At 32.7% G+C, this 25,076-nt stretch overlaps 2 protein-coding genes across 3 annotated transcripts; one reads left to right on the forward strand and one right to left on the reverse strand.

Annotated features, from left to right (window-relative positions):
• Window positions 1-1,877: 1,877 nt before the first annotated feature.
• LOC106753409 (serine/threonine-protein kinase dst1) lies at window positions 1,878-20,191 on the reverse strand. Of its 2 annotated transcripts, none has more exons than XM_014635209.2 (18): window positions 19,334-20,191; window positions 19,105-19,193; window positions 18,907-19,014; window positions 18,431-18,538; window positions 18,148-18,238; window positions 17,340-17,392; window positions 16,360-16,422; window positions 13,293-13,337; window positions 12,360-12,395; window positions 9,985-10,040; window positions 9,087-9,168; window positions 5,199-5,327; window positions 4,693-4,834; window positions 3,687-3,810; window positions 3,271-3,484; window positions 2,839-3,039; window positions 2,660-2,748; window positions 1,878-2,426 (listed from the first exon to the last, which is right to left on the reverse strand). In XM_014635209.2, the coding sequence occupies exons 1-18, from the start codon at window positions 20,115-20,117 to the stop codon at window positions 2,327-2,329; spliced, it is 2,514 nt and encodes an 837-aa protein (XP_014490695.1). In that variant the 5' UTR covers window positions 20,118-20,191; the 3' UTR covers window positions 1,878-2,326. The 2 variants fall into 2 exon arrangements, with proteins under 2 accessions (XP_014490695.1, XP_014490697.1); XM_014635211.2 differs by having other exon boundaries at window positions 2,660-2,745; window positions 19,334-20,117.
• A 3,149-nt stretch (window positions 20,192-23,340) lies between these two features.
• LOC106753403 lies at window positions 23,341-24,017 on the forward strand. Its single transcript, XM_014635204.2, has 2 exons — window positions 23,341-23,632; window positions 23,746-24,017. The coding sequence occupies exons 1-2, from the start codon at window positions 23,498-23,500 to the stop codon at window positions 23,881-23,883; spliced, it is 273 nt and encodes a 90-aa protein (XP_014490690.1). The 5' UTR covers window positions 23,341-23,497; the 3' UTR covers window positions 23,884-24,017.
• Window positions 24,018-25,076: the final 1,059 nt, after the last annotated feature.

Genomic DNA, 25,076 nt, shown 5'->3' on the forward strand with positions numbered 1-25,076 from the left:
AACTCTATTTTAGGAGACAATAAATAAATAAATAAATATATATACATACATAGATACATACATACATACATACATATATATATATATATATATATATATATATATATATATATATTGAAATTATGTGATGTTGTTTTAATAATTTTGAATTACGTATTTCAACTATGTTTTATACAATTTGTTGTCCAAAATCCAAAGCAATTCTCCACACCAAAGTTGTTTTATATGAAACACTCGAAAAATTATAGAAAAATGAAATTTGAACTGAGTTTTTAAAATCTTTTTATAAATAAGTATTTAAACTTTTTTTGGGGTTAGACTATTTATAATAAATGTTAAACACTCAAGTAATTCAAATAAAGTTTAGAAAATTTTTTTATAATGAAAACAACAAAACAAACTTATTTTTTTTATTGGTTCACTTCCAATTAAACTACATCAAGTTCTTCCTTAAATTCTAATAAGTTGTTCCACTAATCTTTTAAGATTGCATACAAGTTTAATCACTCATAGTATTACAACTAATCCAACTAGTTAGAATGAGTATCACTACTTCTAATATACACTAATATAACTGACTAAATCGTTTAATTCCACTTAATTAAACTTGTAAGTATTTGAATTCACTTCTAATATAAGAGCAACAAAGTGTTTTTCAAGATAAAAGGCCATAAAATAACTTTAATAAAGAGAATATGAAATTAATGCAAAAAGTTCTAAAAACTTGTAAAAAAAATTTTTCTTTTTAAAGAATAAACATTAGACAATATAAGCTTAAAGAAAACAAATAATGTTAGAGAATGTAAAGAATAATCATTAGTTATCTTCTCTTCATGCAATTCTTTTATATATATTTATTAGAAAAAAATTGTTACTTAAAAATTTGACTTTCATGTAGAGATATAATCTTTTTTACATAGTCAAAAACTATAGTGTCTTGTAGAAACATTTGTATTGTATGTACGAAAGAGACAAAAGGAAAATATAAAGAAAAGATTCCAAAAATATTTTCATATCACTAAACATTCTTATATTTATATAAAAAGTATTGTATTGAAATTATCTGTACAAAAAATAAAATACAACACAGACAAAAAAAAAAAAATACTATTATATATACACATTAAAGCATTAGATGATCTAAACATTAGTAAGTGTTTAAACACTACTTGTTTGAATAACATAATTTAGGATAAATTGTATATATAACCTTTAGCATTTTACGAATTTATCCTAAACTATTAATGTTGTTCAATGTCTAAAACGATTTATGATGTTAAATGTGATTTCATTACGCTTTGTTAAACTTCAAACTTCAAAATAAAATTTACTTAAATGATCTTGTTTTAAACAATCTTGTCTTACCACTTCAGTGCATCATAAAACTTTGTAAATTCTTCCGGTATTGCATTTATTGCAGAACATGTAATTCGATAATATATAATAAATAATAAATTACAAAAAAAGTATGCTTGAAACTAAATGAGAACAATTTTCTTTTAAAATAGATTAGTAAACTTCAACACCTTTCTGAAACACATTGATTGTTTTCAAACTCTTTCTACAAAACCAGCTGAAAGTGACAAATCTAAACTGTTCTAAACAATTGTCATCATAGACCGACCTTCTGGATTTTAGATTATATTGTATATTACTAATATTCTGAGACCTCTGAATGTCTTTAAAAAGTGTAAATGGCTTTAACGCGACTTCATTAAGAAAAAAAAGGCTTAAAAAGGTCAAAGGTTCTCTTAAGAGAAGATTATCGATAAGCTTACAAAGGTTTTAGGTTTTTAACAAATCCCTATTCATCTGAAAAATTAAAGGTCCGCATGTAAACTTGAACGGAGATCTCTTACTACCGATTTTATGAAACAATACGTAACCACTGAATGAAACTAATTCATCCATCCATTCATATTATAATTGAAATATGGTACAGAAAATTCTTACATTCCTCCCACTAATGACTACAACGTGAACAAATGCAACAATGTTAGTTGAAAGCCATGCATACACTATTTACATACAAATATGTGGCAGCTAACAAAACCCTATCATTCTAGGGTTTACTTAACAAAACTAAGAAAAAGGGTGAAAGAAACCGGCAAAACTTTAGGGGTACTAGTTACACAATCATACACCTAAAAAATATGTATAATAAATTAAAAGGCAGCTGCGGCTTATCTGCCACTGATTAGCATGAATATATATATATATATATATATATATATATATCAATGATACGACAAAAGAAGAATGATTATGTGATCTTTGAGGCCAGTAAGGTTTGGGGACGAAAGTCTCAAGAAGATATCCTACCTACCTACAACCGAAGTATGGTTCGAAGTGTGTCAGAGAGATTTTGAATAGTTCGCTGCTCCTGGGTCGCCTGCAGCTCTTGCAGTGGCATATCCTCGTAACACCTAACAACAAGCAAAACAATTAGGTACAGAATAATCAACATCAACATAGGAGGACCTGAAAGGAATCACTGCATCAGGATATCACGAGCCCTAAATTTGTTTGCTTAATTGACACGCCCATTGGTGAAATCTGGTACTACAGCTCTCCTATTTACGCATTTGAATAGATGAATGTAATTTTGTTCACGTAGAAATGGTAAAAGTTTTGCTGATCAAAAGTTTAAGAGACATACATCTTATGGTAAGCTAAAGCCTGTGCCAAATTCATAAGTGTAGAACTTGATGTCAACCTTTGGTAAATGCTTGGAGGAAGAGGCATCTGCTGCATCAAATTGGAAAACAAACATAAATGGCCATAACAAGTGTACTACACGTATACATACATGCGCAAATTCGCACCACACACAGTTACCTCATTTAGTGCTCTGCGGCCCTTCTTGGACTGTCCATCACCACTGAATAGCTCTTGCAGTGCTTCCACTGTTCCGGTTCCACCAGTATCCTGTTGTAGGCCACCAAGTACGTTGTCTGACAAGAGAGCAATAGGTGATATATCTGTTGCCCTTAAGAATGGGATAGGCACAGTATTACCAGCAGCATAAATGGACCAGAGCTGCATTGGCACAGAAATTGAAGTAAAAAGGTAAGTCAGACAATGCAATCACAGAAGACATTCATGAAGGACAATATATATACATAATTAATGGGACAATTAATTCAAGAAACGAAAAGGGCTAGAGGCAACAACTCTAATAACTAAAAACATCAAATTTTGCTCAAACAGGGTGATATCCCTTACAGAAAGGGTTTGACATCCGATGAGCAAATCAAGTCACAAAAATACCTTATCTTGTAAAGCAAATGCTTTACGGCTGCCGGTTTCACCCCTGAATATATCACTACCCATTCCAGCTGGTGCTCGAAAACTACCTTTGATTCTGAGGCTCTGCTCAGTTGAATCACTAGCATAAGGTATAGATGATTGAATAGTATCGGTAGTAGCACTAGATCCTCTTAAAGAGGTGGTCTTCGTCAAGTCAACCTTCTGATTCTCAATCCTAAAAGATTATCGCAAAAGAAAACAGACTACGGTAAGACATGCAAAATGAAAAGGAAAAGAGAGGGACAGACTATAATATGAAAATGAAGTACAATTCACAAACTTGCAAAGCTAAGACAGTTTGAATATCAGACTGAGAATAAAAGAAAACTGCTTTCTTAAAAAATATAGGTAGTGAAGGTAAACAAACACGTAAGTACCCAGAGTTAGCCAATCTGCCTCCTGTGCCACTGGGTACAGCAGAGTCGGAAACTGCAGAATCTGTATGTTGTGTAGTCTTCTGATGTAACTCATCAGCATGGACTATAACAGTGCCAAAGTTGCCTGCCAATAATCCACATAAATCATAATATTCAATCCCTAACTAAAACAAAAACAAGGTCTTCCATTTTCCAAAATTTAAGAACTGTAGATTTTAGAAAAGAAATAAATCAGAAGTCTAACCATTTATATGGATTAAAGGAAGAAAATGGTAGGCGAATTTAGAAACAAAGATAAAATTGTGAAATATTTGTTTCTACAGTTTTCTTTCTCACCATACCATACCTTTTCTTTTCAATTTGTCTTTTCAACCAAATAGAATTTAAAACCATTTCCGAGTTTCCTTCCCAATCAATATGCCAAGCAATATGAGGCAGATGGAGGATTAGGGAACTTAAGTATACAGGGTTTACCCCAGTAATCCCCAACCACATTGGTTTGCATGTCTGGAGTCTTTAACTCAAGTGGCATAACCAGAAAATTCTTTTAAATACGACGTAGATTATTCAGTAACATTTCAGAAAAATCAGTGCTTGAACAATGAATAAAACAATGATTAGAAGAAAAAAAAAGGGCAATACAACCCCAAAAGCTAGCTAAAAAGGAAGGACAGTCCCAGACAGTCCCAGCCTTATATGCAGTATTTTTCCTATATTATTTGTCAATGCATGAAATCTTAACAATCAAGACCAACAATTATAAACCATAATAAGCTCAACATCCAAGGAAAAACTGTAAACAATTGCTCAGTTGGAAGAGGTACTATACAAGAAGATAAACATTAAGACATAGTTAAAGAAACATATTTTATATTATATAGTAGTTGACTTCCAAGATATTCTCATACATACACATCAGCATGCACAGCAAACATTCTGACATTAGGCGACAATCAAAATTGAGAAAAAATTGCCAATCCACAGACAAGATGCAAGAATCGCAGACCTTCACTCATGTCTACATCTTCCACCTCACGTAGCTTCCTCACAGTGCCACGTGATGACAAATTAGCAGCCCCCTCAACACCAATGTTATGAGGTCTGGATGGAACAGTGTCTCCATATTCATCATTTGGTTTTGAAACTAGCTAGAAAATAACGAAAACAAGAAAATGTTAGTTATTTTAGGAAATATTCCATAACAGATTGTATCCCCTAAATCAAGGATATTTACTAGTGCTTTTTTCTCTGATGAAAACAGCAAGTTACGGCGTTTGCCTCTGGTTTATATATATATATATATATATATATATATATATATATATATATATAACATTCATGTATTATCAGAAAAAGAATAATTCATCAATCTCTGATACTAAAATGGGCTACTTCAGATTCAGAACTTGTGTTTTACATGGAAATTACTTTCTTTGTTGAGTTTTACAATGTAGAAGGTAGATGGAACAAGATGCATGGATGTGCGTAAGAGGGAGGGAATTGTTGTCATACCTGATCTTCTGATGCTGCTGGAGCAAGTGTTTGCACCTGCAAAGCCATTGAAGCCCTGATTTCCCTTGCCTTCTCTAATTTTGGCAACATTGCAGCAGATCCAGTTTTCCACTTTTCAAAGAATTTGTGCTACACAGCAATAGAAAATAACTTTCACTTGATGCAAAATACAGAATTGAAAAAAGTTTAAATATGCCATTGCAAACCAGATAGTAGCAAGTCAAATTGGTTTGAAAACAAATGAAGGCATATGTCTGGAGTTTTCTAGTCACTAATTATTATAAGCAGCAGCCAAAAATAAAGCTCACGCTTAATCAGCCACCGCTCAAAAGATTAATTTAGTTTAGTAATTCTAGGTAACCAGACTTCCTTAGAATTCATTATTATTTTACTTATTATTATATGATGTGTTAATTTTGAAATTTGAAACACCTTATATAATCATTCACATTATGTTTATTATCTTTCAAGTCATAAGAAGAATCAAGTTTAACACTCTTATTTAATAGGTAAAACTAAAAACACATCATATTGAGAAAAAAAATTGGGAAAAGAAAAAAAAAAAATCAGTTAAGAAAAATATCAGTAACTTTCATCTCAATTAGTGGGCCTTGGTCAATCAGATGAGGATTATATGTATAATAAATTTATATATAACTCAAATTACAGGAACTTAAAAAATGCAGGTCTAACATGATTCCAAACTCTAATTGTAGTAAGTTTGAGCATAACTAAATAGTTAAATATAAGTATAAGACAGGGATAAATTGAAATCTGTATTTGACAGTTGACAAGAAGTTGAGCCCTGGTGCAAGATGAGATTGCAACCCATGTGATGGTCACAAGTTCAAATCCTGAAATTAGGTTCTCCACTTATGGAGGGCTAACGTTATGCACAAGGTGAACCTCGTGCACCTTTTTAAAAATATTAGATGATAAACTTTTCTCAAAACTGTGTAGGAGTTATAATTATAGAAATATGAAGCAAATCCTATATAATCAAGAATATCGAGGTTAAATATTGTTTGGAACATTTCTATTTATTCCTGTATCATTTTTATCATTAGAGGATATCAAATATCCTCTATTTATTGTATCAATTATTTTCTCCAAATATAAATAAAGCATCCATGTTGTCTCAAAAACATATGGCTTCAACTCAATGTCTCTCTCTTTCCTATAGTCTAATACGACATCTAGAGACCTTTTTGGAACATGGCCCGAAGGACTCACTGTCTCTAGATGACTGTTTTTCTTGGCAAACCTTACTCCCTTATTTTTCACAGTTCCGGTGCTGCCTATGACAAGATTTCCGGCAAAGTTTCTGCCGACCACCAGTGTTTCCATTACACCAATAAGTTCAATAATCCAAATGTCGATGCAAACCACCCATCCATGGGCCCAAAGATGTGACTTGCCACTCCAGCCACAACTCTGATTGGTGTGCAGTGGCACTGTCTGACGCCAAACTTCACCCAGGTCACCTCCTCTATACACTCCTACCCACATTGTGGTTGCTCCATCAGAGTTGGTTTAGTGGTCCAATCTACTTTCCCTCTCCATAGGCTATTTTATTTTTATCTGTTTTCCAAATGTCAAGAAAAAAAATGTCTTTGAAGACCAAATATTCAAACCTAATTTTTTATAGGTTTTCTCCTGACATTTGCATTCATTATTCTATCAGCGCCCCCTTCAATTTATTGTTTGCTACCCAACTAACCCAATCCCATGATATTATTTTCACTTTCAATAATAACAATATTAACTTGCAAGATCAAATATCAAGTTGTACAATTAGCATCGGATAAGAGTCACATGACCTTAACTATCTCTCCATCAGCATCAGTATGTGCATCTTTGCTCTCTCTAATGATGATTCATGCACAAATATTTCATCTCAGGTTGACAAAATTGCAAAAGATGATTCCAAGTCTAAAATATTTGTCTACTTTTGAATTGTGAGTCATGACAGTTAGAAAAGGATATTCACCAGTCTTTTCCTAGCAGTCTCAATATACAAGTTTCATATCATTTTTCTTTGGTTTACTCTGATATTTGAGGTCTTTACCATTCTATTACCCCACCAATATTTTATTATCTTAATGATTACTATAGATGCAGTTTGATTTGGTTAATGAAAAAATCAACTAGAAGTGCTTTCTATATTTCAAACCTTTTTAATGAAACCAAAAACACAATTTGGTATATCCATGTGTTTTTCGTAATGATGATGCTTGTGAACATTTTTCTCATTAATTCCAGCAGTTTGTGGCATCTAGTGGTACTCTTCACCCAACTGTGTCCACATACTGCTCAAAAAAATGGAGTACCCAAATGAATAACAGACATTGTCTTGGAACTATCAAGCACTTCTTCGAAGTCATCTTTCTCACCATTTCTGGGAGGACGTTGTCCTTACAACATGTTATCATTAATTGAATGCCACCATTTCTCCTTAGTGATCAGGTTCCACACTTCATCCTTTTTCACAATCTCCTCCATACTTCGTAGACATGTTTTATACATAACCTCACATATGCTCAGGATAAACTTTCTCCTCGGTAGCTCAAATGTGTCTTTGTGGGATATCATCATTCTTTGAAAGGTTAATGATGTTTCCTTCTAATGTCCCACCAATGTCAATCTTCCTTCATCACCATCAGATGACTATGCCATAACTCATGACGTTTCTCCAGCACCTCTTCAGGTACGCTAACGTCATTCAAGGATTGAAATTTCAGACGAGACCCATCTTCAAAAGATAACAATATAGTGGAGGTCATGCCCAAATCCTTCCCCTACACCATCTCTCGTACTAGATCTGGTCTCGTACTAGATCTGGTCTCGTACCAGATCTGGTCTTTCAAAGCAGTGGTACTTGGAAATTGGCTCCTCTTCCGGGTAGCAAATCAATTGCTGGGTGCTTGTGGTCTTATACACTTATAAACAAAACCTGATGGTAACATTGATTGCTATAAATCTTGGCTGGTTGCCATAGGAAATACAAATCTATGGTGATGATTATACTAACACTTTATCTCCTATTGCCAAAATGACATTTACTTGACCTGTATTTTGCTTTGCAACTAATCACTACCAGACTCTGTTTCAGCCTAACATAACAAAAAATGCATTTATTTCATGGTGGTCTTTCTACTGGAGTCTATATGAAGCAACCTCCTACTTTTTTTAAGAAAAGATTGTGAACTAATTCAAATCTTTAGACATCCCCCGTCAGTGCCTAATTCATCAAGCTTGTGAAAATTTTCCAAAGGTCTTAAAAGTGATATTCAAACACCCTCCTCTTTCTAGAGAACAATTTATTTCAAGTCAATTTTTGAACTCTTTGTCAAGACCATAGAATGCAGTCGCAAGGATGCCGAAGTATATTAATATTAAGAATGATTCTGGAAAAGGCCTTGTTTATGAAGATAAAGGAACTACTCAAATTTTTGGGTATTGAGACAAAATGGATGGTCCACCCAATGTACTGTGTTCTTGGAGGTAATTTAATATTGTGAAAAAGTATGAAACAAAATGTTATGGCAAAATTAAGAACAGAAACAAAATATTGGGCAATGACAATAGTCCCTCGTGAGCTCATATGGCTAAAACAACTTCTCAAAGAACTTAAAATTTGAAGAAAGCTCCTAACTGCACCTTACATGTGACAACTAGGAAGAAGCATTACTCATTGTCTCTAATCTTACCTTTTATGACAGAACCAAATACATTGAGATGTGACAACTGGATGTCATTTCATCTTTGTCTGTCTCTCGTGTTATATTTTCCTTCAACTATTTAAAATATAAGGATAACTTCAAACAAAACTTACGACTCCCAATAATAGTCAATAAATTTGATTAGAAACAATATTACAAAGCATACCTTCAACATCTCAGATGCAGTAGGACGGAGCCGAGGCTCTTTAGTTAGGCACTTTGCAACAAAATCATGGAAATACAGAGACCTAAAGAGAAATTCAAATTCAAATTATTGTCACATAAAGATATCATCACTAATTAGAAACGCTATCATATACACCAAGATGTCACATTGGCAACATGAACATGAAAATAGGATTTTGTAGTCACTCCTAAATGGAAAATATAATCAGGGTAGTTTATGTTGCATTTATTACCATTAGCAAATGAAAGCACCAACCACGCACTATTTTTTTCTGGGTTAAGAAAAGAAATCTTGTTAAGATCAAGTGAGGAGATCACAACGAATTTTGGGTACACCAAGTCCCTTCTCCTTAAATGCACCAACCTTTGTATTCTTAAACTTAAACATGACAGTGAATTACCATTTGAATGGATGTGCTATATTCATGAACTAGGAAGTGGGAAGGAGCAAAGAAAGCATGAAATTTTGTTTGTGTAGGTTAATAGGTGAGTTTTTGGCCGATACATGACTTTATAACATGTAGAATAGATATACAACTAATAGGAGATAGCACCTAGCTAAAAATACAATTCAAGATAGAAAGTTATGCTTTCAAATTTACATGTGGTTTCCATTCAACATCATCTCAATATAATTAAAGAATCAAAGGCAAAAATTGTATAGTAGAAGAATTGCAGCATGCAATTACACACTACTGGCTTTACAAAAATATAAAATGAGCACAACATAAAACATAATATATAGCACATGGAAAAAGATCATTAGAATTATCTAAACTAGAATTCATTCTAGATCATCAACAGATGACTCTTCAAGCTCACTTATTAAAAAATGAGAAAATGTACAGGTTGGATGACAACAGACTATAGAAACAAACCATTTTTCTTTATCCTCAAGCATCGGAGCTGGCTCAATTGATATCATGAATAAAACCTACAATTATAAAAGAAAAAAAAAACATTATTATACACTGAACCGCCTCAAAAAAAAGAGAGAAAAAAAAAGCATGCCTTCATAAATGCCAAATAAACGATAAAATAACCAAGTGTTTATTATTAAATAAAAAAGTAGGGAGTAAGATACTCATTCTAAAAAGAGTAACTCTGGTTAATCTATTTTACAACAACCAATCACTAGACTTGTTTGGGTAATTACAAGTTTTTGCTTTATTGCTTTATTGTCAAGGCAGAAGAAACTCAGAGGGTTGTCATGCTTAATGGAGGAACCTCCAATACAAGCTTTGCCATGACAATAGTAAAAGGGGTCTTCAAGGGATCAGACACCGGAGGAAAACCCTTTTCAAAAGGCAACTATGCAGAATATTTCTCATACTGGAAAAGATTTGGGCATACTAAGGAAACATGCTTCAAACTCCATGAAAGTGAATGGGAGGCAACAAAGGAACCTCACAGAAATGGGCAAGCAATACTACCTCAGATTATGAAGAAACAAATCAAGCACGTGCTCCTCCTCAACCAGATCATGATATTAAAGCCTATAAGGAGAAACTTGATCCTTTGAGAACAATAATTAAATCAATGAGTAAGTCCTCTACATCGTGTACCATGTCCATAAGAGATAAGAGTTCATTGAATATGGTTGTCCATGTGTCCCAAGGTGTTTGGATTCTTGATTCAAGAACAATTGATCACATGATTCCATTTCCTATGCGTTCAACTTATATGTTAAAATGAATACAAAACAACTCATTATAGTATAGTGGAAAATTATGATAGTATACCCATATGTGGTTCTCGGAATATAATGTTAGAATCATCTATTGAATTACAAAAGAAGTCATCTATTTAGTAACATTTTTCTTGTCTTACTGTGTCTTCCAGGACCTTCTACAAGGAAGATAATATCTCCTGCTACAGAGCAAAGTGAATTTTATGTCCAGACAACACAAGGGGGGTCATAAGCCAACAAAGCAACAATAGAAACACGCACAAATTCCCAACAAGGTTTTCATCATAGAAGACTATCTCATCCAAATAGCAATACAAAGAGTAATTTCTCTTTTCATTTAATTCACTTTAATGTTTGGGGTCCTATATTAGGGCAATATAGTTTGTTACTTTTATTGATGATTGCACCCATGTTGCATGGACATATGTTATGAAAAGTCTGAGGTATTTGAAAACTTTCTGACTTTATTTGTCTTATCAAAAGTCAATTTGGAAAAAAAAAATAAAACAATCAGGACCAATAAAGGTACTAAACAAGTAGATCATGAATGCTCCAAATTTTTGCTCCTTAATGGTATTGTTCCAATATTTTCATCAGGATTTTTGGGGTCACGGATATTTTCCGCCATCCGATATCAATAAAATGAGTTTTATCTAATTTATTATGTTCCCTTCCCATCGACTTCACCATCATCTCAGTAATTAACTTCATTACTATGTTCTTATAATTGATGGTGATTATGTATATAAAACGAGACATTATTTCTCAAGAATTTCTTCGATCTTTTAATGTTTGCAGGACTTGAAGATTTAGAGTTGCTGAGAATGCTTGACTGGATGATTTCACTCAGCAGCAATATGCATTACAGATTAAGTAAAAGAGCATACAAGAGGGTTCATAGGACAGGTTCAGGGTAGGAGAATCTGTACCTACATAAAGATTGTTCAGCTACATAAAAAACAGCTTTAGAAAGCTTAGCCGGATTATTTTTCCGATAGCAGTTACAACTAGTCTTTTCTCAGTATTATTTCACGTACAGCAGATACTACCAGTCTCTAAACAGAGAGTGTTTATGGTTGTATAAATTATTTAGTTGCATTCTAATATTTAATATAGCAGCCTCCCCTACTACTTTCCTGACAAAGCATTTTAGAGTTCACCGCTACATGCTGCTATACGAACTTTTCAGCCTTGTTCTGAATTCTAATACAACTAAAATCTAGATTCTCTTTCATGACTAATCAATATTTCACAAAGTAACTGTCACCATAAAGCTATCCAATATTACAATATCCATAAACTCACCTATTCAATTACTCTTCTATTTATCTCAGTTAATCTTATGTTTCTCCTTCCTAATTCATCCATTCAAATATTAAAATTTATCCTAACTAACTGAAAAACATGAAATAGTAGATGAAACGACAAATAATCCAAACATTTTAAGAACATCAAGATATATTACCAGTTGAATATTACTTATGAGAAGGAGGCAGGGTGAAAATAGATCACATGTTATCAATAAAACAACAGTCAATAACAAATATATATGAAGTCACTAACCCTCATTGGATGTACGTCAGATCTTGGAGGAACACCCTGAAAATTGAGGTAACAGACTTTAAGCATCACTAAGAATGACAATGAGTTATTTTTCTAATGCAACATCAGGATAAAAAATATCTAATATAAAAATTTTATCCAACTGCATTATCTGAAACTGTAAATAACAGCCCACAAATAGACCAACCCATGTAAAGATAGGAAATTTCTTCATAACACCTATAAACTTAAACTTCATGGAAGGAAAAAAGAGGAGGGGGTAAAAGATTACCCAGAACATTGCTTATCCCGAAGAGTGCTGGGCTTAAACTTCACCTGTTGGCAAAGCCGCCTTAATTAAAGTCACCCCTCACCTGCCTTAGTTGTGACCTCTTTGGAGGTTGCTTAATTGCAATCTCCAGGTGGTGGTTTAGTCTCAGTCTCAAATCATCTAGTGATATGGCTAAAATAGAATATAGAAGTGGGATGCAAACCCAAAAATCTAAGATAGTACAAAAGCCCATCCAAGATCCATTGTTGGGCCACCTGCATTTGCTGTGCTCCAGGCTTAAAGTCCTGGACATGAAGGGGACTGTTGGAAAGCCACCTTAATTGCAGTCAGCCCAAGCCCACCTTAGTTACAGCCACTTTAGGGGTGGCCTAAACGACAATCTCAAGGTTGTGGTTTAGTCTCATATCTACTAGTGATATGGCTAAAAATATTAAGTGGAGTGAAAATTTCCCCTTACAAGATAGCTTTATGAGGTTGAGTCAAGACCAAACCCAGAAAACCTAAGACCACCTTATAGGCTATAATCACCTTAAAAAGTGTTAAATTGACAATACCTTGCACAAGGTGGAAGCATAAAAAGCAAAAGAAAAAGGTAACCCACATTGGATTAATTAACAATTTACTTGGAAGATCTAGAATAAAAACACAAGCACTGGATATACCTCAGCCATTTCAATAGCAGACACGCCAAGAGCCCAAACATCGACCTGAAAATCATATTTAAATAAATGTAACCACATCAAAATATGGGTGAGTCCAATAACTTAATTATATAATGAAAAACATTATCATTGGCAATGTGCATTTTTCTAGACTCTGATTAACAACACATTGCGAACAGTACTGGAGCAAAATATTTCTGTAAAATAACATAAAGGTCCTCTTTTTTTCTTAATTAAATTGTTTAAAACGTATACTAGATAAATCACAGTCAATTATACTAAATGTTTTGATGTTAAGCTCTTGAACTTAATTCTCTCCATTAACTTTATATTCAACTTGAGCAAATAAACAATTCACATTCCTTGAAACTCTTAGTTATGGTCATGAAACATTTCTTGTTTGGTATGTTAATGAGATGCAAGGTTTGGTATCTCCTTTACTGAATTATAATGAAGACTACTTTGGCTAATATCGTTGCAGTGATGGTGGAAATCATGATGGTTTCACTAACCGTGGTGTCTCTAGTGGTTGGGTCACTCATTGTGCTCCCAGTTCGGGCAGTGATTGTGTGGTGGTAAATTTGTTCATTCTCAATGTTAGATCTGCCCTAAGTTTGGTCACAGCAAATGACTGTCATTTTAGATATGATATTTCTTATCAGCCTCATAAGTCAATGTACTTCACTGATCCAGCTACACAGCAATATATTCCTTATTCTGCTACATCCTATAAAATCTCAAATACTTAGGTTAATCCTAATACTAAGTCCCCAAACACTGCCAACCCAAGAGCGTGCAATGTTAACAAACTCAAATTCTCAAGAAACTGGAAATGCTTCTTGAATACCAGATTCTAGGGCAAGCTTTCATGTGACTGGTGAACCAGAACATATCAAACAACTTATTCATTTTGATGGTCTGGATCAAATATTTATAGGCAATGATGAAAGTTTAAGTATTTATGGTGTCGGTTCCTCTTTTTTTGTGTCACCTCATGATTCACATATCACCTTTAAACTAAACAACTTGCTACATGTTCCTTCTATTCCTAAAAACTTGTTAAAATGTTCGCCAATTGCCAAAGATGATTTTGTTTTCCTAGAATTTCATCCTGACAAGTGTCTTGTCAAATATCAAGGGAAAAATAAAGTTCTTTTTCAAGGAATTATTGGTGTTAATGAACTTCATTCCTTTCATAATCTTAATATTCTTATTTCAGCAATGGATGGTGTACACTTTTTGCTTTCAGTAACTGAAACAATTGGTGCATAATTAGACAAAAGTCCATCAAGAATTGCATCAACATATTCTTCATTACAGACCAGAACTCCAACATCAGCTAGCTAATCAACAAAATTCTTAATCTTGAGAAGATACTTGTTAGAGATTCCATATCAACTAGATATATTACCAAATTGTAGTACCCAATTGAATGTGAACTTCATCTTATAAGTCAGTTTTGTGAGGTTAAGCACTTTTAAGACCACATCAGAACATATCGAAAACCTATCCTAGCGAGCTTAGTTGGGCTTATTGTAACACCCACTACCAAACCACCTATAAATATATAGTCCCACATTGAGCAGTGGATTGGAAATTTCACATCGTATATTGATATGGTCAAATTGTAGTACATAATTCGGTGCTTACAAGTTGATTTTGAGAAGATGAGCTAAGTTTAAAATCTATTTTCTAAGAATAATCTTTCATTGATTTGGAATCAAGCGAACGATATGCATTGCATTATGCATGGAAGCATGTGAGATTTTATTTAAAGACCAAAATATTCATGAACTTCTCCCAAAGCCCATAGGAGTGACTCGACCGAAGAACTTGACACAATTGACTTAGAGAAAATAGATTGAAGTCAAACAAGTAACATTTGGTCTTCAACTCCCCTTACTTCATACTTCAAATTAATTTGATCAAGGGTACAATCATCTTCAATGAGATAATGTGGTGGAACTACAAGATTCACGACAAATCACTATAGCTTATGCAATTTTATTATCGGTTCAACATGTTATTGATAATGGATTCAAGTCATCAAGCTTTCACCAATGGAGGTTGGAAATGACTGTGAATTGAATGCCATGGAAACAAAACAAGACACTGCCAAGAGAAGTCCATATGAAAAAACACTTGCAATGAGGAACCCTAGAACTTGAGAAGAGGAACGTCAAAATATGGCTCTACATAACATGTGAAAAGAAATAAATAATTTTATAACAAATTGAATTATATTCATTATTTACTACTGAAATAAGAAGCTTACAAAAGTATTTGTAGGTAACCGCTTGCAACATAAGATATAGCTATTAATAATAGCTTATAGATCTCTAACAAAGTATGTACAAAATATAACTAAGTAGACACTCTAACATGCTTAAACTAACATCGTCTTTAACATCTTTCAATTCATTGGGCATCATCAACTAGGCTTTAATCAGCTTTTTTCATTATTTATCACTGCTTAATCTTTCAAAGAGATTTGTTCTCAAGTATATCACTAGAATGCCACACTACAATTAGCAATATTTTGAAAAAGTTTCTAAAGGCAAATATTTTAAATCAGTGATGAACTCCAACTATTATATTCATATATAATAATTACTTCCTATACTTCAACATCACTTGCCTCCAATAAAAACTTTAAGCATTCCTGTTTCTGATTATTTGAACCACTATTATATGAAAAATAGTGTAGTTTACACAGTTCAATAAAATTCCTTCATCCACTTCATTCAATGATTATCAAGCAAACAAAACATAAAGGTCAGACTTTCACATTTTGAAGGAGGTCCATAACGTAGCGTGGAAGAAGAATTTTGAAACCCACTAGTATCAAATTAATTTTTATTTGTCCAAATTTAAATATACATATTTAAATTCTGTTTTCTGGCAGTATAGTGTGCAACTTTTTCTCCTAAATCCTTAACCTAAGAACAATCTGAAGAAGAAAAGGAAGGACATATGGAAATAAAGCATGGAGGAGATGCAGTACAGTGAAATAAAAAAATTATGCAACCAAGTAAACAAGGTTCACAATTTTAGAAAAACACATTACCTTTCCATCATAGCGACTTTCCTGAATAACTTCTGGAGCCATCCAATGAGGAGTTCCAATGAACTATAAGCACGTTAAATAGAAAATAAAAAATCTTATAAGATAAAAGGAATGAATGACATGTCCATTTAAGAAGCAGGAGGCCTTAATCTAAATCAACTTCTTTAGAATATGAGTGCATGTCATTTTCAAGAATTCTCAAGGGCATGTATAAGGTAAACAACAACTCACTGAAGCCAAAGTTTTTGGGCAAATACTTTTGGATATAATTATAAGCTCATATCACTCTCTCAAGTAACTACAGTGGGAATAAACACAACTGTCTGTGTAGCCACAACAGGTGGCAGGCGGGGATTTGAATATGTCCCACAGCAGTGCAGGTTGATCAGAAACAAGTGCCCCAAAAATCTGAGTAACGAAATGATGGAACAAATTCAATTCAAAATATGTGTACTTGTATTCAAAGCCAATCCCACTAGAAGGATATTCATGCAATGCACATAATATAACCATCTCCAACTCCTTTTCGAATGCAATTTGATAGAAATAACATACTCAATAAGCAACTTAATGGCACCCAACTATTTAACATGGTTCCAAAACTGAAATAATGTGACGTTAATCAAAATACTTTATTCATGACCCCTTGCTATTTATTAAAAAAATAATAATCTTGCATCTAGCAATAACCCCAGCATGTAAGGATTCAAAACCATGTTCTTAGTCCTACTCTTCCCTTCATTAATCAGACAGAATAACATTCTGATAGTTGCTTTTATTATGAATTGCTTGAAAGGAAATACTATAAGCCCACTTTATTTATATGCATAACACGCAAATCAAAATTCCCTAAATCATAGGGATTGAAATCATTAACAATTAGCATTTCTATTCTATATGGGGAAAAAAATAATCAAGTAATAATAACAAAAGAATACAAATCATAATAAATAAAAATAATAAGTTATCGCATCAACTACCGTATTCCGCTTTGACATGGTCCTTGTAAGCTGTGCAGCAACACCAAAATCCCCTGCTCAAGAAACCTAGAGTTAAAATATAATTGAGCAAACACTCTTAGAAATGAAAATGTAAATTGTATTTCCGAAAAACTGATTACAAACAAAAAGGATTCAAGCCATCGATCACGTATTTGCACACTGAAAAAAAAAATATTTTCAATTCGAACACACTTTTTTTGGATATTGGGGCAATCAACTGTTACCAGGAGGTAACTATTTTAGAGATCCTAATGGTAATGTCATGAAAATTGAGTTTGAAGAATCTCTTTTGCAGAGATGTTTGTTTGAGGAGAATATTGAGATCATCAACCTTTATAAGTTGTCTCTTCCTCTTTCTCTTGTCACTGATTGTCTTGGGTGACCGATTCTTTCAGTCAAGAATCTTCAGTACACAAAGGGAAGAGATAGAATATCCCATCTCAAGCATATTCCGTTGTCATGAAGTTGCAGTAATCATTATTTTGAATGGAAATTGTCTACCATGCAATCTTTTTTCATATCATAATAGATTACAAGTGGTAGATTATAACAATTCAGAGTACTTGTTCTAATAGAACATTTCAATCACAAAGTAAAACATCATAGCTACTTGCTGGCTAAGCATTCAAGGCAAAAAATTATTACACAAATTCAATGAATGAATTTGACATTTATTTGAGAGGGGAGGGTAAGAACGAAATAATCAACTCCTCTAAGGCATATTGCTATTATAGTTCTCATTTGCAAAGAAACAATATGAGAATCATCATATAACTTTTGTACTCACCTAGCTTGACATCCCCTTGCTCAGTTAATAAGATATTCCCACCTTTGATGTCTCTATGGACTTTAAAAATTGAGTGTAGATAATCAAGACCCTACACATAATTAGGTAAACTATTAGGGGCTAAACTAAACAAAAGTAACATACACAGCAGAAAACTTGGTTCAAACAAATCTACTGAAGTACTTTGCTCTCTAAATTCTATCAAAATCAATTAATTATACTTAAAAATTGAAAACTTGGTAGAAGTCAAACAATCAGTGCTAACGAAGCCCATCAGCTATACCTTCAGTGCTTCTCTACAGATATATGCTATCTGACCCTCATCCAGTGACTCGTCAGTCACACCCATTAAATCAGCAACACTACCACCACCACAGTATTCCATCACTATCTGCCAAAAACTTAATCAGAATTCAGAAAACACATTTTAACAGGCAAAATCAAACTCGTGACTAGAATCAAGCAAATTTGTACAAAAGCATAGAGAAGGAAAATTGATAAGAATTAGAAATTAAGAAGGGGGTCCTAGTGAAAGAACCAAGAGCAAACAAAAGCCAAAAGAACAATCTTGCCAATCTCTCTTCATTTTTGTCAAAGGCATCCGTCTAGAGTAAAAATTAGTCAATCACCACCACAACCCCGAGGAAGCCCAAACAAACAAAAATATGTCACCATTAAACCAAAGTCACAAGAATACTCTAAATATAAACAGTTTCACAAAGTCAGTGTTACATGAACAACAAGCTAAGGTACTCTTACCCAAAGATACTCTTCTCCTTGATAGCTTCCAAGATAACGGACAACATTAGGATGATTACATTGTTGTAACATTTCAATCTCACCACGGATTTCCTCATACCCCTCCTCCTTAATAACCATCAAAAAAGTCATTCTCAACAGTTTAAACTTGATCTAATAAAAACACCATAACACATACATAAAGCAACCTAAACTCACCCCTTCGGATAACGATATCACTTTGATGGCAACCATCTCCGAGGTTTTCAAATCCCTTGCTTTGTAAACAGCTCCATAGGACCCCTTCCCTGCAGTCCAACATCCCCAACACAAACACCACAATAATTCGTAATGCGAGAAAAGCATAACAAGAATGAAAAATAAAAAAATGGACTCTGCAAAGTAAGAAATGAACGAAAATTGAACGAATGAACTCGACTGGCTCTACCAAGTTCATTGAGCAATTCGTATTTAATCGTAGGGTCCTCTCTGGTAATACTTTCAGGAATCGAACTCGTCGAAACCTTCGTCGTTATCGAGTGATGCCTTCCCTCATCGTTCTGCGAAGATCCACTTCCCTTTCTCTGCTTTCCGAATCCAAAATCTCCCATCCCCTGCATGCTCGCCACCGCTCTCTCCATCGTCGAACCGACACCGCCGCTGCCGCCGGAGGACCGTCGTACAACTGTTCCGCTTACCGACTCTCTCTCGCCAGACTTCACCGTCGAACGAACGACGAATGTCGAGAATCCGCCGCTACCGTCCTCCTCATCACCGTCGTCTTCCCGTTCGCCGAATCTATTCAAAGGACTCGCCTGAGACGAACTCCGAGACTTCCACGGCGGCGAAGCCAAGCTGGAAGAAGGGCGATCACTGTGCCGTCTACGGTCGCTCTTCACGATCACGGTGCCGAAGTCGCCAGCGTCGTCGTCATCGTCATCGTCGTCATCGTAGTCCAGCGGCGCTCCGCCACCAAAGTCCTTGGGGAGGCGCTTGAGAAGCGGAGGGAGAGAGGAGTATTCGTCGTCGTCGTCGTCTTCGCGGCCGTTGTCTTTGTACACCATGGTCGCGTAAGGATCCTCATGCGGCTGCGCGCCGCCGGATTTCCGCCGGCGGTTAGTCTCTACGCCGTCGTCGTCATCGCCTTCATCGTCGTGAACCACGAAGGTTGAGTATATGTCGGGTTTAGAATTGGATTTTCGCATTCCCGACCGGAAAGAGCTCCGATCCATTTTTCCACTTCGAGCAGGTATAACAGTGAAAAAAGAATCAATCCTTTTCACTCAAATTGCCGTGTCACCGCTGACGGAGAATGCCTACGATGTTTACTGGCCTTTTGTTGGGCCTCCTCTATTTGGGCTCTATCTCTTTAATGTTTACTTACTGCAACTCCATTTCTCTTTTTCATTCATGCACCTATTACGGAAAAAAATTTGAATTCTGCCTTTACATCGTAAATATTGTAATTCTGATATGTAATATAATCAGAAAGAGTTTACATCGGTTGTTTCGTAATATTTTTAAATTGTTTAGTCCAGAATAACATTATAAATCAATTCACCCAAAACTTAAAAAATTGAGTCTTATATTTTAGATTATACAGTCCTGAAAAAAGGTTTCTAAATTGTATATTTAATAATTATAATCCGATAATTTGAAAACTACTTTTAAATTGTATATTTAATAATTATTATTTTATTTATGATGTTCTTATAATATGAAATATATAAGTTATAATATATTTTTAAATTGTACGATTTAGAATACATTTTGAATCTTTTTATTATACTTTATTTTGAACATATGATTAGATGATGTAAAATTTTTGACAATATGTTTTGTTGTGACCGTGAACTCCATGTTATGATTTTGTTTCAGAAATTTGTCATGGTATAAATTTGGAAACTTGTAAAACAAAATGATTTTGGCTTATTATTTCTGAATTGTGTGTTTTGTGTTTTATCTTTTGGCTTCTTTCACTTTTGAAATATACAAATTTGAGTTTTTTATTTTCTTGTTGTGTGTTCCATCTAGCTAAGTGGTTTGTCTTTACACATATGAACATTGAGGTAAAGAAAAAAAAAAATCATTAGCATGGATTGATTGCTTTTACAAGTAAACCAAATTGGAAAACTAAATTGGAAAGTAAAATTTTGGCAATTGAAGCTAAACATAAACTTCTCAATAAGTCAATCTTGAAGCATGTTATGGATCCATAATTAAGTAAAAATTATAATTTTGAATTACATGATTTGAAATTCTTCTAATGAATGTTTATTTTAGACCTTGCAATCCATAATTTAATTTATTGCAACTATGAATATACAATTTGAAAACAAATTTCATATACACGGGTTCAAAATAACAACATAGTTATTCATTAACAATATAACACATAAATTCAAAGTCTGAATAGTTATACAACCAACACATAGATATATATAATAATTTGAAACATGAATAGTCATACAATAGTATTAGATCATTAACATAAAAACTTAGAAAGATTAGCTTTCATTACCTCTTTTTTCAGACTTAGTTTCTTGGTCAGAAGTTTTTCTCGAAAACCTTCCAGAACCTCTACTCTTCTTGCAAGTAAAAGTTCTTCCTAATTCTTTCCTTCTCTCCCTTTCTCTCTTTCTCTCTTATTTTTCTTCTTCTTGTGCACAATACACCTCCTCTCCTTGGCTATTTATAGGCCAAAATTTTTTACTATTTAATAATTTTTTAATACTATTTATTTTTTTAATATTTTTTTATTATATTAAATTTTTAATCACCACTTAAACATATATGATCCTTCATAACTCATTGCAATGTAGGAGAGCTTATCCATTTACACTATTATTTTTTTTAAAAAAAACCTTTCTATAAATTATAGAAATAGGTTTTCAAAAATATGAATTCATCCTTTTAATTATCTATCATAAATGTTTATTTTACTTACCATAATTTTCTTATTAATCATATTTTTTCCCATAAAAATATTACTAATAATAATACTAAGAGAGAATTTATTTATTATGGTGAATATTTTTCATGGGCCTTATATGATTCATGTAGTTTTCATCATCTATTATATTGTTTTGTACTTTTGAATTTTACTTAGTTTATTTGGACAATGGTAACATATTCATAGGTGTCATGGAGAGTCGAGGATGAGGATAAAGTTATAAAAAAACTTTACTCCAAAGCATCTCATAGACTCTTAAAGATGTTTAAAGAAGCTCCAAGGAAAGGTAAGAAGCTTGATTGGATTAGAGGTTCAATTTGGAACAGTTTGTTGGAGAACTGAAACATGCCTACGTATCGAGAAAAAATGTGATATATAGCTTAGAAGAACTGTGCATTTGAAAAAGGTGGGAGTTTGTATATCGGGAGATCTATTAGTGTGCATGACCATGATTTTCGTTTGGTATTATATCTTTATATATTTTCTATTCCTTTATGACGTAATAACAATGGTTTACTTTATAAGTATTTTTGTTTCCAAACAGAAGAGCTTGGTCGTTGAGTTCATGTTGATGAAATCTTTCAACAAACACATATGCGAAAGGTTATAAAGGATTTTTTCCAATGAATGATATAGGCGAACACATGTTAGTTTCTACTAAGTTTATTATAGTTTTACACTTTTGATTATTTACTATTTTAACGCAAACACTTTTTATTTAAGCAGGAAGAATATTGAATCAGATTTTCTGAAGCATTATTTGAGACTTCAACTATTGGTGCCTCACGATGACTGTCTTGACATTTACTTGCAATAGACATAAGCATCTTCTAGTCAACAAGTAAATCCAAAGGAGATTATTCAACTAAGAATGCGACTAACAACTAATAAGGAGCAAATTTGTTAAATGAATTCTCAATTTCAAATGAATTTTGAAACGATATAGAGTTTTATTAGTGTGATTATCCAATATCTTTCGGTACTAGCAACAATGACTACAATAAATATTTTCCAACAACCAAATATTGAATAAGGGAATCAAGTCAAGACAATCAACAACTACAACAAAATGATGAAGAACCCCTAATCCACCTTATCCTAATTGTGATTAATGTGTTAGAAAGCATTGGACTTTATTAATGTTAGGAAATGTTGCTTAGATATTGTCACATTATTAGATATTTTTGTATTCAAATACTTGTATTTGGAATTTTGACCTAGTTAAACTTAGATATGAATATTGTATGTTTAAATTATTTGTTTATCGACTTTTTTATATATTATAAAATCTTTGCAATGATCAATTTCAATATCCAATAAGTATCATGTATTTATTTTTTGTAATTTATTTTTTATTAAATTTTATTTTATTTTGATCTTTTTTAAATTTATGATTTATTATTATTAATTATTTATTTATTATCGAAAATTTAGCCCAGACGGAGCAAGTATATCGGCAAGCTTGAGAACAAAAAGGCATCGTTGAGATCCACAAAGGTATCACAACCTAAAATTTGCAATACTGACACGTGTCAATCTATAATGCACAAGTTTATTTGGCATGTATGAATCCTTAGTAATAATAATGTTGGGAGTTATTTCTTTCTCTTCTCTTCTTCCCCTTCCCACAATTATTCCATAACCACCATTGCTTGAAAAATGGCAAGCCAACCTCAGAATTCAGACCTTACATTCCCACCAGCAGATGTTGCTGGAGAACTTCATCCTGAAATAAACACAAACGTTCAGATTGATCCTACATCTTCTGAGGTTGCAGCCTACAAGGAAAAAAAGGTAAATTTCATCATTTTCATATACAGCAAATCATCACGTCAAAATGGAAGTTTTATATATAACGATCTTGTTTTTTAAGAATGATATTTTCACTGACCTTTAATTGATTTCAGGCAGAAAATGAGGCCAAACATGAAAGAGAAAAGAAGGATGCATTGCAAACAATAAAATCAGCAATTATAATTTCAGGTATCGTTGTGGCTTTGGCAGGAGCTGCATTTGCTATAGCCAAGAAATTAAGAGAGAAATGACCCCCACCTTTCTCAAGAGATATAGAAGATTTAAAGAGATTTATCAGTTTTAGGATTTATTTTTAGGTCCTCACATTCTTTTTATATGAATTAGTTCTTATCATTTTTCTGAATTTTGGGTTCAAATAAGTCACACACCCTATAATCCTACTCATAACATGGTATCACATATATGTTTTTCACAATGTATCCTCAAGATTGACATTAAGTTCAAGTTATAAAAGTTTACATTATTTTTCTATTTCTTATTCTTCCTTTCTTTTCGTTATGGTCACTCATAATGTATATTAAGTGATTTCAGTAAATGTAGTATTGTCCTAATACAATTTATTAAAATTTGGTGGATTGAGTTAAAATTTTAACTTGTGAGTCAGTTTTGTTTTATCCTATTTAACCCGCTAAATTAGTATATCAGAATGAACTAATGTATCTTTTTTAATTAAAAACTAAAATAAAAAATTTAAGAGATTAATTTTTTATATTATATTACTTTAATAATATACATACTTAGCAGTATTATAATTTAAATTAGGATTAAATACGTTTTTTTTTCTTAACTTAATTAAAAATTGAAATTAGTCCCTCTTTGAAATTTTAGACTAATTTAATCTTTTATTTTTAGAATTATATGAATTTAGTTCTTTTAATCGAATTTCATCAAATGTATTAAACAATGTAAACAATTCAAATGTAACTAAAATTGAAGAAAAAATATGCCAAACAATGTAAATAACTCAAATACTATCATGAAATACATTTGAAACATTAAATAAACTTAACAAAATTTGATTAAAATGACTAAATTAATACAATTATAAAAATTAGAAATTAAATTAATTCAAAGTTTAAAAACAAAACTAATTTCAATTTTCACTTAAGGAGTCGAAAAAATATTTAACTCTTTAAGTTATTAACACTTATAAATTAAGTTTGAATTATTAATTATAATATAACTATTTAGCACACCCCACTAAAACACAAGAGATGGTAACATAAAAGTGTCACATATATACAACTTAAATATAAATATATTTGACATTAACTACACAGTTTTAGTAATTATTTGAATGAGATTTATGTTATTGTAGTCTATACTTAAATTTTTTAACAATATATCAACATGTATTATATTTTTAGTGTATGTAAAAGTATTTTTTAATAACAAATATTTCGTCACATACTGTAACACATGA

The sequence above is a fragment of the Vigna radiata genome, unplaced genomic scaffold (genome assembly GCF_000741045.1).
Source record: "Vigna radiata var. radiata cultivar VC1973A unplaced genomic scaffold, Vradiata_ver6 scaffold_228, whole genome shotgun sequence".
NCBI lineage: Eukaryota > Viridiplantae > Streptophyta > Magnoliopsida > Fabales > Fabaceae > Vigna > Vigna radiata.

Excerpts from the sequence above, each read along its gene's own strand:
- LOC106753409 (XM_014635209.2), bottom strand. The coding sequence starts at position 20,117 with ATGGATCGGAGCTCTTTCCGGTCGGGAATGCGAAAATCCAATTCTAAA. Across the intron at positions 18,239-18,430 it reads TCTGTAGAGAAGCACTGAAG|GGTCTTGATTATCTACACTC; the intron begins GTATAGCTGATG and ends AATTATGTGTAG. Across the intron at positions 2,749-2,838 it reads GCCGCAGAGCACTAAATGAG|CAGATGCCTCTTCCTCCAAG; the intron begins GTAACTGTGTGT and ends AATTTGATGCAG.
- LOC106753403 (XM_014635204.2), top strand. The coding sequence starts at position 23,498 with ATGGCAAGCCAACCTCAGAATTCAGACCTTACATTCCCACCAGCAGAT. Across the intron at positions 23,633-23,745 it reads CAGCCTACAAGGAAAAAAAG|GCAGAAAATGAGGCCAAACA; the intron begins GTAAATTTCATC and ends AATTGATTTCAG.